We start from the raw sequence: 15,868 nt of genomic DNA on the forward strand, positions 1-15,868 counted from the left end.
TCATTCCCGGCCTAACTCTACCAGCTGTTGTTGTTGTATGACCAGGCGTATTGTTTCTATTTGGCCCTATCAGTTGATCTTGATGCTTGGTCTATCCAGACAGTGGGCGTGTACAGTATCTGGCGAATCAGTGGTGAACTCTGTTGGTGATGATGGAGAACCGTTGCTGCTACTACACTATGGCTCTGGTGCCAGTACGAAAGCTGCCGTGATGGGCCTCCTTTTGTGAGATATACAGTAATAAGGCAATAATTTACAAAAGTTGAGTTACTGAGATTATTGGCAGGGTTGCCATCAAGAGTACTGTGATTATAAAATGTATCTACAACCTAACCAATTAAGAAAAGAGACCAAATTGGAAAAAAACAAAAAACAAGCACAAATTCACAATAGTTGCAACCATATGCGTGCATGTGCAGCACAATTTTTTTTGTGGACAGACCGAGCTATTATAGACCAGCTAAATGGTTGAGCGGGAGATGAGTTTATGTTCAAAATTATAAAATTGTTAGCATAAAGTGCCCATTTTATAACGCCACAAATCACTTTTTTTTTTTAAATTAAACGACTTGTCCTTATCACCCTTGATAGAGAGAATACCCAAGAACACACATGGTGACTGAATCTGGTTAAGCGTTCAGGAGAAGATGAGTTTTAAAGCATTATATTAGCAGTAGCTTCTCAATTTGCCAAAATGGTCAAATTTCAAATGCCTGCCATTTCCTTGTTTTTTGGAGATATCTGCAATTGTATTGACATGGCACAATATGGTACAGTAGAAAGCTGGCTGCCCATGCCCAGTCCATTTCAAGTCCATAGAATATTGTTGTAAAAAGTTAGAAGCACTTGAAAATTGTATCCAAATTTCATTGCTTTAAAAAAATGCCAATTTCTCCACCATCTTGGATTTGATCTCTTAGCCGTTAACATCTAATGGGGAGACATGCACCATACACATTTATATGAAATTGCAGACCAATTCGGACTTACGGTTTATGTGGAGTTACCTCATAAAGTCTAACGTTAGCGAATATACACAGCATTGATTAGGAACATGTAGTCAATTCTACAACCAATCCCCACAGACTCCCTAAGGGCATGACTAACTTTGTCACGCTTGGGCACATATAACCTACCTAGCCATACTTATCTCTGAGCTATCCAACATGATCAAACAACCTAAATAAGAGTCATCTGATCCATGTTGTGATGTAAAATATAATGACTGTAACTAATGATAATTGTACCCACAAAGCACCTAACCTCAAGGTGCTTTAATATACCACAAAAAATGTAATATACCACTGAGCACTGTCAGGTCAATTATTTAAAAAAAATACAGACATGGAACCATTGAAAACCTTCATGGGTATTGGACTACTGCATGTTGCCACCCAGGATACTGAGGAGGATGGTGAGAGAAGTTTACCAAAAAGTACCATCAGACGCCACTTCCACAACCACAGGCTCTTTGGAAGGGTTGCCAGAAGAAAGCCTTTTCTGACCAAAAGACACAGAAGCAAGCGCTTGGAGTTTGCCAAACGTCATTAAATTATTACCTGATGAAGGTTCTCTGGTCAGATGAGAGCAAAATCTCACATTTTGGTCAGATACAGCATTGGCATGTTTGGCGTCGAAACAGAGATGCATAAAAGGAAAGGCACCTCAGACACACGGTGAACTATGGCGGTGGGTCAGTGATGTTTTGGGGATGTTTTGATTCCATAGGTTCAGGGGCACTGGTTAAGATTGATGGCATAATGAATTCCACCAAGTATCAGGCAATTTTGCCTGATAATCTGGTTGCCTCCGTCAGAAGGCGGGGACCTGGCCGTAGGTGTACTTTTCAACAAGACAATGACCCAAAGCATACCTCAAGATCCACACAGAAATGGTTCCCTGACAACAAAATCAATGTTCTGCAATGGCCATCTAAGTTGCCAGAGTTGACTGTGAGTTGCAGAGGGCGGTTGATAAGCACAAACCCAAGAATATGAAGGATCTTGAAAGGATCTGCCTATAGGAATGGTTCAAAATCCCTCCAAATGTCTTCCTTAACCTTGTCAAACATTACAGGAAAAGACTTAATGCTGTCATCCTTGCTGGAGGTAGTTGCGCTAAGTACTAAATGAAGGGTGCCAATCATTTTGAAATCTTAATTTTGTGGAAATTTGGCATTTAAATAATTGTTATGATTTTGGTTGATTCTACTGAAACATTAAAAGTCAGTATTTCACACATGTTGGTATATTCAGTTTCTCTATAATTATATTATTTTTTATGTTTTGTTTGTGCATTACCAGTCAGGGGTGCCAGTAACAGGAGCCCACTGTATGTCATTCCTCATGGGGAACAAATTTGACATTTGGACTCATAATGTCCGCCATGATGGATTTTGCCATAGATTGAAAATTTGGCAAAACCTATAAAAGGTTTCTTCTCGGTTTTCCCACGTACATGTCTGGTGCATGAGTGTTAACAGCTAAGAGATCTAATCCAAGATGGTGGAGAAACTGGCATTTTTGTACAATAAAATTTGGCCACAGAATTCAAGTGCTTATAACATTTTACAACAATGACCTACAGTAGGGACTTGAAATGGACTGGGCATGAAGAGGGTACTACTCTGTACCATTTGCAGTTGCTAATGCAAATGACTACAGACCTCTGTAGTAATGAAGGTCTTTGAGCGCCTTGTTCTGCTGCACCTCAAATCCATCATGGACCCACTCCTGCAGATCGCGTACAGAGCAAACAGGTCTGTGGACAACGCAGTAAACATAGCCCTTTTACAGCATCTGTAACACGCAGGCACCTACACCAGGATCCTGTTTATGGATTTTAGCTCTGCTTTCAACACCATCCACCCACCCACACTAGAGTATGAGCTCTCCCAGCTGCACGTATCTGACACTACCTGCAGGTGGATCACCGACTTCCTGACCGACAGGAAACGGCACGTGAAGCTGGGCAAAAACTTCGAACTCCAGGTCCATCAGCACTGGCTCCCCCCAGGGCTGCATCCTTTCCTCCCTACTCTTCTCCCTGTACACGAACAGCTGCACCTCTAGCCACCAGTCTGTCAAGCTCCGGAAGTTTGCGGACGGCACCACCCTCATCGGACTCATCTCTGAGGGAGACGAGTCTGCCTACAGGTGGGAGATTGAAAAGCTGCTGTCTTAGTGCGGCCAAAACAACCTTGATCTCAACGTTCTCAAGACAGTTGAGATGATTGTAGACTTTAGAAAGAGACCAGCCATCCCCCCACCCACCGACCCCATCACAGTGACACCTCAGTGACCACTGTTGACTCCTTTCGCTTCCTGGGCACCACTATCTCCCGGGGCCTCAAATGGGAACTAAACACCAGCTCCCTCGCGAAGAAGGCACAGGTGAGGATGTACTTTCTGAGGCAGATGAAGAACATTGGACTACCAAAGAAAATGATGGTACTCTTCTACACCTCCATCAGAGTCCATCCTCACCTACTCCATTACCATCTGGTACTCCGCGAGTACAGGACAGGGCCAAACTCCAGCGTGTCATCCGATCCGCCAAGAAGGTGATCGGCTGTACAATGCCCTCCCTCCAGGTCCTGCACAACTCCAGGACCCTGAAGCGTGCCAGGAAGATTGCAGCCGACCCCACCCACCCCGGCCATAATCTCTTCGTGCCTCTCCCCTCAGGCAGGAGGCTACAGTCCACCAGGGCCACGTCCACATGCCACAGATGCAGCTTCTTTCCCACGGCCATCAGCTTCCTCAACAAGGCTTCTTTCCCACGGCCATCAGCTTCATCAACAAGGCTTGTGTCCCCCTCTGACTCCCCGCGCCCCCAGCCACCATTGAGAGACATTTCACATGACCACTGAATGTACTGTATAGCACTCATATATCATGCCGCACAGACCATATACACATACAAACACTCGCATACACATTGTACACTCACAGTATATACACTGACTGCACTACTTTTGTATTGTTTCTTAGCTTATCTTTTTTTGCACTAGCATTTTGTACTTGCTCTTTGCACTCTCCTGTCTTGTCCCTGCCAATGTTGTCTCCATGTTATGCACCACAACCGAAAGCAAATTCCTAGTATGTTGAAAAACTGCATGGCAATAAAACAAATGCTTATTCTGAAATGTAGTGCATTAAAACGCTTCATCCGATTCAGTCGGCATCACAAATGTACTCTTGGGCATTGTCTGCATCAAATGTGATAAGAATAAGTTGTTTTGTTAAGAACTGCACACATTATTTCTGACGTGACAAGGTTGGCACTGGAGTGCCCATTCAAAACCTGCACACAGTGCCCTCTGGCTGCTAGGTGCTATATAACATTGTGCCGTGGTAAATGTGTGACACAATGGGGTATGACAGCGGCACCTACCCATTATTGAGGTATACAGGGTAGATGGCGCTGTCATACCCTACTGGAGAATCCACCGAGAATCAGCTACAAACCTTAGTTGGTCATTACAGTAGGTGGTCTTGCTGGATTTACCTGGTAATTTATATATTTATAAATTATAATGTTCTCATTCTATGGTTGTAATTTCCACAACAACATATCTACTCACCGTACGCCATCCTCATCCTCTTTGTCCTCTTCCTCTTCTTGGGTAAGCCCTCATCCGAGGTGCTAGAGTCCAGCCCCTCCAGGTTCTTCAGCAGGACTACTTTTTGACGGAGGCAGCTACAGCCGAAGATGCACTCTGTCTTGCCACAGTGCGTGATACGCCTCTCCTGCGCCAGGCTGGAGCACACACAGCCCAGGCGACAGAACATGTTGAGGCAGGGAGGAGCACGGCACCTGATGATCCTGACAGGAGCTGTAGGGTTCTCACACACAAAACCCTGGGGAGATGAAGGGAGAAGTGTTGAGACTAAAATGCTAGCGTGTGGGTAACTTTTCCCTCATAACATGAATGTACATCAACTGACATTATGCGTTTAGGTCTATACAAGTGCACAGTAAACATGTTGTCCCCTCACCCATGATGCATGTTCCTTTGTGGCAACAAGTGTGAAGCTTGCCTTTCTTTCTTGCCCATAAGCTTCAGACAGCAGAGGGGGCCTTCATTATTACATAGTTTTCTGAGCAATATTTAAATCGGTTCCCAAAAGCACAGCGCATGTTCAATGACTATGGAACTATGTGTAGCTAGCTACTTCAATTTGAATGCAACAGGGGACATCTGCTGTGATTCTTTCAAGCACATGCACATAGTTCTATATAAGGGAATGGGGGATGCAACTATGTAATCGAAGTGCATTTTGACAGGCACTTTGCACTAGTGTAGAACAAGGGCCAAACACACAAGGAAGCTCCTCAAGCTCTGGATTCTATGAATTTGAAGAGTGTACGTGCCTCTGAGGAAGCTCCTAAAGTTCTAAACTGTGGAAGTAAAAGGACTCCTAAGTGGAATGTACTATACTTTTACTGAGACACATTTTTTGTGAACAAAGCAAAAATGTATTGGCAATGGGAAAGATTTACTGTGGCTAGGACTCCTAGTAGTGGGCTCTGTACATCTCATAGGATGAAAAAGGTAAAACTAATAAGTATAAGCAGGTGTATACTGGGTGTACTGTAGCTGACTTACCTCTAAGGTGAAGAGAGACTAGAGGGCGACCTCTGCCCTCTCCCCTGTGATATAGGTCCGAGGTTTGCCCTCCCACGTGACCCCGTCCTCCAGATCCTTCTGTTTCAGCATTCCTTTGGTCATCAGAGGGTTGGAGTTAGGGAAGGGGTGTGTCTCAGGAGATGGCCCCAGTTCGGAGTCTGATTCCAGGGGAGCCATGTCAGCAGAGGTTCCCGAAGGTGCTTCTGTTAATGAGTCCTTAGGTTTTTTCTCCTTCTTCTTCTTCTTCTTCTCCTGGACAGAGTCTTTTGGGCTATGGGTTATAGGAGCAGTGTGATCTGGTGGAGCTGATGAGTCCTTGGCTTTCTTCTTCTTTTTCTTCTTCTGGACAGAGTCTTGGGCTTTTGGGCTATGGGTTACAGGAGCAGTGTGTTCTGATGGTGCTGATTGTGACACAGAGGGACCAGGGGTTAGTGAAGGTTTTGGTGCAGATGCAGGTGTAACTGGATGTGCAGTTGTAGAAGCCTCTAATGGTTTGGTTAAGTTCTGCTTGGAGCCCTTTTTTTGCCCCGTATCAGTGGTTCTGGGCTTCTTGGGCCTCGGGGGAGGGAGTTTTGGTCTTTTGGATGGAGGGATAAAGTCAGAGATTATGGAGGAGGTGGGTCCCAGTGTTTTTTTCTTGAGGATGCTGTCCAGGGTACGGACGTAGCTGGTGCTCTTGGTGGGTAGCTCGTACGTCACGGGAGTGACTACCGTTTGGGAGAAACTGGCGGCACGCTCGTCAATCAGTTTGCCCTCATTGGCCAGGTACTCATCCAGCATGTCGCTGCAGAAGGCTGACAGGTTCTTCGACACGGTTCCATCTGAGCTTGGGGCAACTGTAAAACAAATTGGAGCTCAACTAACAAGATCAAGCTTAGCCCTTTACTGAGGCCTGGGTTACACGGCGTCGTTTCCCCCCCATTTACGGGACTTTCGGTTCCCGTTTGCACCTCTCAGTTACACAAACACGGCGTTAGCGTTGTGAAAACCCATGAAGGGGTGTTTTCATTCTCATTTAGCTGGATTCTGCCCTCGTGTAAACAGGCGAAGGTAATCTCGTTTTGATAACGATGGAGCACATTCGGCTATTGTACAGTTAAATTATGACACATCATTTGTAAGCCCAGAATGTGATTGTAGGATTCAATGTGATTGCTTGGTCGAAATACTCTTGTCCGACCAAGATTCTATTAGTTGAGCAATAAAGCTTGATAGACAAAAAATAGGCTATAGGTCATATAGCATTAATAAAATAGACTGTGTTTCCTAATTATATGATTTATGTTGTGATGACTGATTTGCTTCCATACATAGCTGTGGGAGCGTATTTTGAGCAGGGTGCTTACAAAAGGGTCTAAAGTCCAGCCCAATATCTAAAATGCATGGTTGTAAAATGTAGGCCTATCGTCATTTCATTTTGTTAGGCTATTCTATTCGATTCAATTATGTTCTGCTATTCTAATCTGTTGTTATTCTTTATGCATTATAATAGTCAAAACTCAATCTCCAAAGACATAGCAGCAGCTTCATATAATTTAGAAAAAGGCAATCTCCAAACATACACTAGAACACTTTGAAAAGATTAAAAGTCTGACATTGTCTCATATCTAGGCATGGCCTTTTTAGTCACTGACAACACGATTTTGAAAAGACTGGGATCATGCAGGTCACTTGCATCAGGATTAAAAACTTCAGATAATATTAAACATCTCTAATTTTACCGGAACTTCAAGAGAAAATGACTGATTTAAGACTCGGATTGCCACCTCAAACGGGGAGCATGATCAGACTCTAGCAAAACTCTTGATTTTATTCAGTTATGGAAAGTGCATTTATTTAAATCATTTGGATGGATGGACAAAATGAGAGGTTATTATGGAATATGATCCAGGGTAGACCAACTTGAGGTCGAGTGGAAGCAAGAGTGGAAGCGCATGGTCTAGTAAGTCTACAGCAAAAGAAACAACAATAATAATATGTATGCTGAACAACAAATTAGGCCTACTAGTTAATTACTAACAAAGGATAGGATCACCCTGAGAACAGGCTGACCAATATGTCCTTTGGTTGAAGACAGGCAGCCCTAAATAAGTGCTTTCGAAACAAATTATTAAATTATTATTTTTAGTATTTATAGATACCCGTCAGTCTGTTTACAACAGGCATGCACATGCCCGGTGCTGTGAATGGTGTTGCGAAAGTGTTTCCATGTGACCCTGATAACTTCTGGCAACACTGTTAAAACGTTATGTGTAACTTGGAGGTGATTCTCATTCTCATTGTCATTCTCATGTTAACGTTGTGTAACCCAGGCCTGAAATACATGGATACATCACTAAAAGGACTTCCTAGTTCTATACCAGGCTTACTGTGCCTGGGAAACCAGTGCCATAACTTTAGAACTTCCAAGATTTAAACCTAATAGGTAGGATAATAATATTCTCCTTCTATGGTTTAAATTCGGAAATATCTCTATTGTTATGATAAATCCAAAGGGTGGATTTATCATTACCTCAGTACCTCTGTGAAAACCATGTCTTTGTAGACCACTGTTTGGCTTGGGTCGGCACCATAGCTTGAGAAAAAAGCTTAGCTTGGAGGGTTGCCTCTTCCCATAGAGGCTTGACCACACCTGGTATTCAATAAGCAACACGGGGTGTTCTTGTATGGCTTTATGTGGGCATACCCAAACTGCTCGAACTGGCTGAATTTACCCTTGCAGCCCACAGAGTGGTTGTATTTCCAAGCATAAATTACATAACACCACTTTACATCATTGGAAGTACCTTCAGGCTTGGATGAAGACGATGATGAAGAAGACTCGGGAACAAACTTCTCTCTCCAGCCTTTAATCTGGGTGAAGTCATTAGTCTTTCCCGTTCTGGAGACAAATACCGCTGAACTACCTTAAGACATGAGAATAACCAAAGACCATCTTGTTTGATGTCTATTTTGAGTGAAAAATATCTTCAATCAGTACCATCTGTGGATCATACATAAGACACAGATACACTCTAGAACTGTTACCAAACCATGACTAACTTGGAGAAGGTGCCGGATCTTCAGAGCTCTGTTCTGGAGTGGAGAAAGGTGGAGGTATGGGCAGACGAATGCCCAGGTATTGCAAGTCTATGACCAGAGTTGGATCCAGCAAGCTGATCTTCAGGCCGACTTCACAGAAAAGCAGAACAATAGGAGTCAAATAAATAAGTTAAAAGTCTACTATGAATTTGATACAGGTAGCTCACACTTCACTCATTCACCACTTTGCAATTGCACAGCGATTGGGTGCATTGAGTTTTACCTTCTTGCAACACAGGGTGTATGACCTGCCGATGTTTCATAAGCTTTAAATCTGTCAGAAGGACCTCTTCAAGGGCAGCTATTCTTTCCTCCAGGGTTTCTGTACCTTCAAATAAGAAAGAAAAATGGGGACGAATGGTTTAGTTGATCCACTATGAAGCTACTTAGAGGCATGTTAGATTATGAAACATTTCCTTTACCATTTGTTGTGGTCTCTGAGGTGGTTTTCTGAGGTGGTGCCTCTACTATTTGAGGTGCTGGGGCGGAGTCTCCAATGTGGATTTCAAGTGCTTCCTGAAATGTTCAGATGCCTGTCTTTAGGGGGACTGTTCAACTGCATAATATCAAAATGGTGAGAATTGTATGGCAGAATGACTGTTTATTACACAATGCAAAAAGGGAAGATGAGAAGCACAGACATAACACAATGAAACAACTACAGAGACACCATTTCACCATTAAAGCCATAATCCGGGGATGCTGCTGTCTGGCCGCTTGTAGGGCAACAACAGTCAACTTCGAACAACGAGGTTCTCTGGACTAATATTTTCATTTGTGAAGCCATATTAGCAAACAAAGCTAGTTCATAGCTAGATAAGGTCAGCATGGCACTGTCTCACCAACATCCCGGATTATGGTTTTCATCATTTCACCATTATAGTTTTACCTTGGAGGTAAAAGATACGAAGAGTTGTTCCTCCACCTCTTCCAGGTTGGGCTGCAGCTTCATATCTGCAGGGACACTCACTGGAACCTTCCGAGTCTTATCACCCCTCCTCTTCCTGGATCTCCCCTTCAGTTTCCTGGGTTTGCTGCCAGCCGTTGGGTGAGTATGAACTGGAATAACGGGTGTTTCAATACTAGGCGTACAGGGGACTGGAAGAATTGGCTCATTGCTTGGAAAGTCTTCATCGATCTCCAGATCATCATTGTTTGCAAAAAAGTGCACCAGTTCAGAAAATGATGGGGTGGGGGACAACGGGTCAGGTCCTAGTGAAGAAAAACTGGGAGAGAGTGACAACGGGAGTGCAAGGGGAGAGAGCGTGGCAGGGAAAGGTAATGACTGGTCATTGACTTGAAATGGGTCATGGTCTGTGGGGAGGGAGGAGACAGACGCAAAATCCAGAGTGCCAGGGTGAGAAAGAGAAGGTCGACTTGTAGAAAACAGTGAAGAAGACCCCATGTTGAGTGAACCAGAGTAAGGGGTTGGCAGAAATGAGGTGAAGCTTGTTAGAAATGGATCGGGAGGAGGCAATACTGGGATACTAGAAAAAGCAGGCACAGGATCCCCACCGGGTTGCCCAAGTCCTGGCATAGAGGCCTCAGCAGTAGATTCAAGAACAGCCACATGGACCCCCGAAGCTAGTAATGGTCCAAGTGTTTCTATGGATGAGGTAGGGGGTGGTAATAAGGGGGCTTGAGCAGGTTTTACAACAGCATGGAAAAGTAGAGACGGCCCAGGGTCTGGTAACCATCCACTGGACAGAGGCTCAAGACCACATGATAGATGCTCTGGGCCTGGTAAGGTGAGGACAGTTGGGGGTTCTGAGGTGGCTAGGATAGACAATGAGGACAGTGCAGGGGAGTGGGAGGAGAGGTCTGAAATATGGCACTGTAAATCAGGTGGGCTGTACTTCATTGTGGCAGGTAAATGTGGTTGTAGCTCTTGAACTGACAACACTGTTGTGGCAGACTCAGATGATTCTTGGGATGGTAACATTCGATCAGGGGCTGATGACATGACAGTTTCTGTCAAGAAAGGGCTCATAGGTAAAGGTGGTGATGGGGCGTTTAATGACTGATCTGAGGAAGGTAACACTGGGCCAGTGTCTGGTAACAATGGGTCTGGGACTGGGGTCTGAGTTTCAGGTTCAGTGGATGGAAATGGAGCATCCGCATTTGGATGTGAGCGTTCTGTGGTTGGACTATGTGTTGGAGCCATAGGATCAGTAGCTTCAGCTGCAGGATCAGAAAGTAGAACAGGATCAGAGGCCTGACTGGCAGGACAGAACGTTGAACCAGAAACACTGTTAGAAGCTTTGCCATCAGGATATGTATTTGGGTTACTGGGATCAGTGTTCAAACCAGCAGAGGGAGCAGCAACATGTGATGACTGTGAGCAGGAGGGGGATGTTGAGGTTGTGGTTAGCTGAGGTGATGACATTGAGGGCATTACTGGGGGAGATGTTGGTTTGGTCCTCCCAGGGCTTGATTTGGACCTCAGCTGTTGTAGATATAGTGCAAGGGCAGGCAAAGGCACAGGTGCAGGCCGTTTGTGGGGTTTAGCTTTCTCTGGCACCTGACCATCAGAACTGGTTCTTTGAGGTTCAGAGTTTATAGAGGAGCCCACAGAGGGTTTTTGACCATTTCCACTTCTTTCGTCAGCTGACTGCTTTGTGACTGCCTGAGGAATTCTCTGAACTGGTTTCTTGGAGGAAGATGGAAGGATACGGTTCTGAACACCCTTGGTCGGCATTACGCTTTCCTGGATTGTAGTCTTTTTAACAGTCTTCCCAGATGGCCCTTTGGGGTGTGCAATGGGAGGCATGACTTTGTTTTCAGCTACCTCCTCTACTTTGTCTTTGGAAACCAAGCTGTCAGTTTCTGTAAGCCGAACTGTGCAAGTTGTAGTGGATTTCTTTAGGTTGCATCTCCTCAGTTTTACATGCGACTCTCGAATCAGTTCTGAGAAATTCCTTGAAGAGGGACATGCGTCAAAAGAAAAGGGCAAAACTATCTTAGTGTGATTGTGAAATTGTACCATAAGTATATACACCTGTTAATAACTACAATTCATTCATATGCATGTATCTGTTAACATACATTACAATCACAAGTTGGCATGCCGATTAAAGAACAGATCCATTTTGTCCTACTTACCTAGACTTTTCTTCAGTTGACTCAGAGCTGTCTGATGCACCCTTGTTTGCAGGGGTATCGGTAACATTCACAATCTCAGTCATCTTGAGTCCATGATTTACTGCTTTAGTGTTTTTAGGTTTGTTGTTTGCCAGCAGAGACTTCAAGCTTTTCTTCATAGGGTTCAGCTCATTGGATGATTTGGCCTCATCTTTCTTGGAGGCATTTGGGGGACTTGATTTCAGCTTCATAGTGAAGGAGCCAAGTCCATCCTCTCTAAGCCCTTTGGCAAAAGGGTTGTAGTCAACTTTGAGCTGAGTGAAGCGCGGGTTTTGGTACGATGTGACGGCAAAAAACTCAGTCTGGGGAAATGTAAAGGTTATGATGTCAGGTCCATCGAGCTGAATGTCTTCAGAGGCTTTGTCTGCCAGAACCAAATGCAGACGGGGTAAGTAGTGGTGTGATGTGTGCAAGACAACGTTTCCCTCCTGATCCTCTGTGTTGTTGGTAAGCTTAAGCTTGTAGAAAGACACTGGGTTCTGCATCCAATAGTGCCCAGTGTTAGGAGACTCAGAATGAACAAAAGGCCGTCTCTGTATATCGGTTTCGGCTTTGCCATTGGCTTGCCAATCTTTCCCGGTCCACTTGTACTGTTTGTTGTCAACTTGGTGGATATCCATGAGCAAAGCATATTTCTGGAAGGGTTCAAGACCAGAGATGCGGAATCTGCAATAAGGGAACATCCTGCAACCTTGCTTGGTTAGTATCATCTCTGTCTTGCACCTGAAGAACTCATTCCACATGTTGTTGTTATCCAATGTGACCTTAACACCTTTGGAGGTGCGGTCTGGTGGTAAATTCTCCAGTTGAGGATTGGACTTGGCAGCTGACTCGATTGAGGGGAGCATAGCAGAGACTTTAATTATATTCTTTGCTGACCCCGGGCTGGATTTTGCCATTATGTCCACTTCCTCCTTGGTGAGTAGAATGCCTTGTTCCTCAAACACCTGTCCTGGTTTGAAAACAAAAGGGGCAGGGGGGGAAGAAGCCATTGGCGCTGCAGTAGGGGCAGCGGCCCCTTCGTCATGAAGCACCATCACCTTCTTCTTCTTCTTAGCGGCCATGAACGTGATGCAGTCATCTAGAGAGCAGCCAGCCCCCTCACATCACTATGTTCATCTCCACAGTCAGCATCCTGAAAATGACAAATAGAGGGAGATGATGAGGGAAACAAATAGACAATTTTAGAAGCATTTCGATCTCTGAGACTTTCATGAACTGGTCTTGTTCCAGGCTCTCCCAGAATCTGGGAAAACAGCGAAGCAAATCTGGTATAAAGGGGAGTGAACTTTTAAGTAAGAATTTTTGTTTGGTCATTGGAATTTGGCTAATCACACAACAGCAAGGACATGCCCCAATTTTCCCCACATGTAACACTGGAATGGAGCAATTCTACAGTGACGCTTTGCGTAAACGGTGATCCTAACTAGCTAGCCTGCACTAATTAGTAATTTCAATGATACTAGTAATGATACCTGTTGGAGCTCACAATCAGTAATTGGCCATTTAGTTCATTATATGCCCAACAGTTATTGCACCGGACCCCGTAGATGAATGAATAGGGAAATGTATTTTGCTCTTGAACCAAAGTTCCAACTGACTGGTGGTCAATGGGTGGATATTCTCCATGCTTATAACGAGGGGCAGCTGTGGCTCAGGAGGTAAAGTGAGTCCTCCAATGATCGTAGGGCCAGCGGTTCAAAACCCAGCTTCTGCCTGTCCACGTGTCGAAGTGTTCTTGGGCAAGAAATTTGCTCCCAATGAACAGGCTAGCACCTTGCATGGCAGCTGCTGCCATGGGTGTGTGAATGTATGGGTGAATGAGAGGCCATTGTAAAGCGCTATGTAAGTGCAGTCAATTTACCATCCACATAACGACTCCAAACTGCTCAAAAGCACCTGGCTAGATTCTGTAAGCGAAGAGGAATCCAATGATGTCCACCTCTTGATATTTTGTTTGATTTTCAAGCAACAACTACTATGGTTCTGATTGTCAGCATTGTTAACATAAGTGAATGTAGTAGAACATAGTGAAAATTAGCATCACGACTAGCAGACATTTCCTGCTTGGCAAGTCCGGCAAGGAATCCAATGATGTCCACCTCTTGACATTTGGTCGATTTTACTGACCAGAAAATGCAGACAGAAATTCAGACAGGGAGCTGCTATGTTCGATGAGGCATTCAAAAATGGCAGCCCATTCATTCCAATGAAAGTTGCTCACCCAGCGCATATGCCATAGCAATACTTGCTAGCTTAGCTAGTGGTAGCCATAACCACCAATTACATCTTGTTGAGGTCAGTTTTTAGCTAACGTAAGCTAGCTAGTTCTAGCCAGTCGGTTTCTTAGATTCCAGAATTCTTTGCCAGGTTTACAATAAACATTTTTGTATGTATCCCTTTGTAGTATCCATGGTAGCTAGTTTACCATGTTTGTGACGCAAGCTGCAGGTCAACATGCTATTTGCTAGCTAGCCAGGTTGTTTTGTCAGCTCAGTCATGTTGCTATGTTAGCTAGATAGAACATGCCAGTCAATGCAAAACATATGCCTATCTAGCTGGCTATCTAGCTAACGTAAGCTTATCAAATCACTCTTCTTCTATCTACAACTCCATTTCTGGTATTGTGACATCCTAGCGTGTTTCACTGTGGTCCAAGAGAAACATGTTTTGTTCCCTGTACATAGGCTACGTCATGCATATGTGGTATGGGATCGGTTCTTGAGCGGATACAGACCAGACAGCAGACTAAGTCTTCGTCTTGGCTACAACACTGAAAACAGGTAACACTCCATCCTTTTTTGATACTGCAATATATAGTGGACGTCTGCCTTATGGTGCTATAGTACAGCTAATGTTTGCAATGGGTAGCTTTTTTTTTTTAGGTATTTCAGTAAATAGAAGACACATGCCTTATCGTGCTATATAGTTTACATTGTGAAGCTTTCCATTCTATCTTGCTAATTAGTTTCAGATAGAGGATGAGGCTGCCTTTATAGTTAGATGTCATCTGTGCAATTATTGATTGGTTCACAAAGGCAAGGGCACATGTTCAACGGCTATGTTGTGGACAATGGCATTCAAGTTAGCTAACTAGCTAGCTACTTCAATTTGAATGCAACAGAGCCAGGGACCTCTGCCGTTAAGATTCTTTCAAGTGTAACCTAGTGAAATGTGGAGTAGCAGGTGAAATACACTCTTAAAAGGAGCGCTGACAGTCCCTCCAAGAGGGACGTCCCTATTGGTGCAACTGTCAGTGCGTCCACCTCTCAAGCAGCAGACCCAGTTCTAATCCTGCCCGGGCATGCCAAAAGAGATGGGTTACGCATGCACCACCATATTATAATGGAAGAAGGTGACTACCATGTCATGGCAAGCGCATTTTGAACTCTGCACTAGTCATGTTAATTTAGCCACACTAACCCACAGTTAGCTGGCAAGCCAACAACAAGGTTAGCTCTATTTACATTAGGCAATATCTGAGCTATGGTTATTGACGTCAATAAGATGGGACTAATGTTCATTCTTTCCTATCAATGCTGCCTGTGTCCTACTTTCCTACAACCGCGAAAACATACGATGAAACATTCAATAAGAAGAAAGAGTCAGCACGCGCACTACCAACCGAATTCAATGGCGCGTGATTCCCAAATCAACATGGTGGCTTGTAAGAGCACGAGGCCGCGGAGTTTGACCACAAAACCCTCCCCTCCACATAGCAAAATCATCTCCGCCTTTCATCGCAGGACCGTGTGTTTTTCCAGGCACAATATTACCTTTTGCATAGGCCTATTCCAATAGATCAAAGTGCTATAATGCGAGTTTAGATCCTTTGTTGGTCCTCTGTTCTCCGTTGAATTACATCGTGCATTTTTGCCATCTGAGGAAAACATTGCGTGTCGGACAACGTCACTGCGCGTTCATATCCCAGCTACCCAGTGCGCAGTCTCGGGACCCATTTTGACACGTTTCAAAACGGATCCTTGTTATGGAGGCGCCAGCGAACTCTGCCAT

The 15,868-nt window shown here is 44.4% G+C and overlaps 2 protein-coding genes across 2 annotated transcripts in view; both read right to left on the reverse strand.

Annotated features, from left to right (window-relative positions):
- LOC311309144 (uncharacterized protein) overlaps window positions 1-5,729 on the reverse strand; it is an 18,621-nt gene extending 12,892 nt beyond the window's left edge. The window contains exons 1-2 of the mRNA XM_084438323.1: window positions 5,612-5,729; window positions 4,586-4,862 (exon numbers count right to left, since the gene is read on the reverse strand). Of these exons, the coding sequence (XP_084294449.1) occupies window positions 4,586-4,793 (208 nt within the window). The 5' untranslated portion in view covers window positions 4,794-4,862; window positions 5,612-5,729. The remainder of the gene's footprint in view (window positions 1-4,585; window positions 4,863-5,611) is intronic.
- On the reverse strand, window positions 5,630-15,695 carry LOC311309268 (uncharacterized protein; the record flags this gene model as incomplete). The annotated part of the gene is made up of 6 exons (XM_084438454.1): window positions 15,631-15,695; window positions 11,816-12,989; window positions 11,387-11,631; window positions 8,675-8,803; window positions 6,292-6,468; window positions 5,630-6,033 (listed from the first exon to the last, which is right to left on the reverse strand). Exons 2-6 carry the CDS (start codon window positions 12,916-12,918, stop codon window positions 5,630-5,632), a joined length of 2,058 nt encoding a protein of 685 aa, XP_084294580.1. The 5' UTR covers window positions 12,919-12,989; window positions 15,631-15,695.
- Window positions 15,696-15,868: the final 173 nt, after the last annotated feature.

Source organism: Borostomias antarcticus (genome assembly GCF_949987555.1).
Source record: "Borostomias antarcticus genome assembly, chromosome: 5".
NCBI lineage: Eukaryota > Metazoa > Chordata > Actinopteri > Stomiiformes > Stomiidae > Borostomias > Borostomias antarcticus.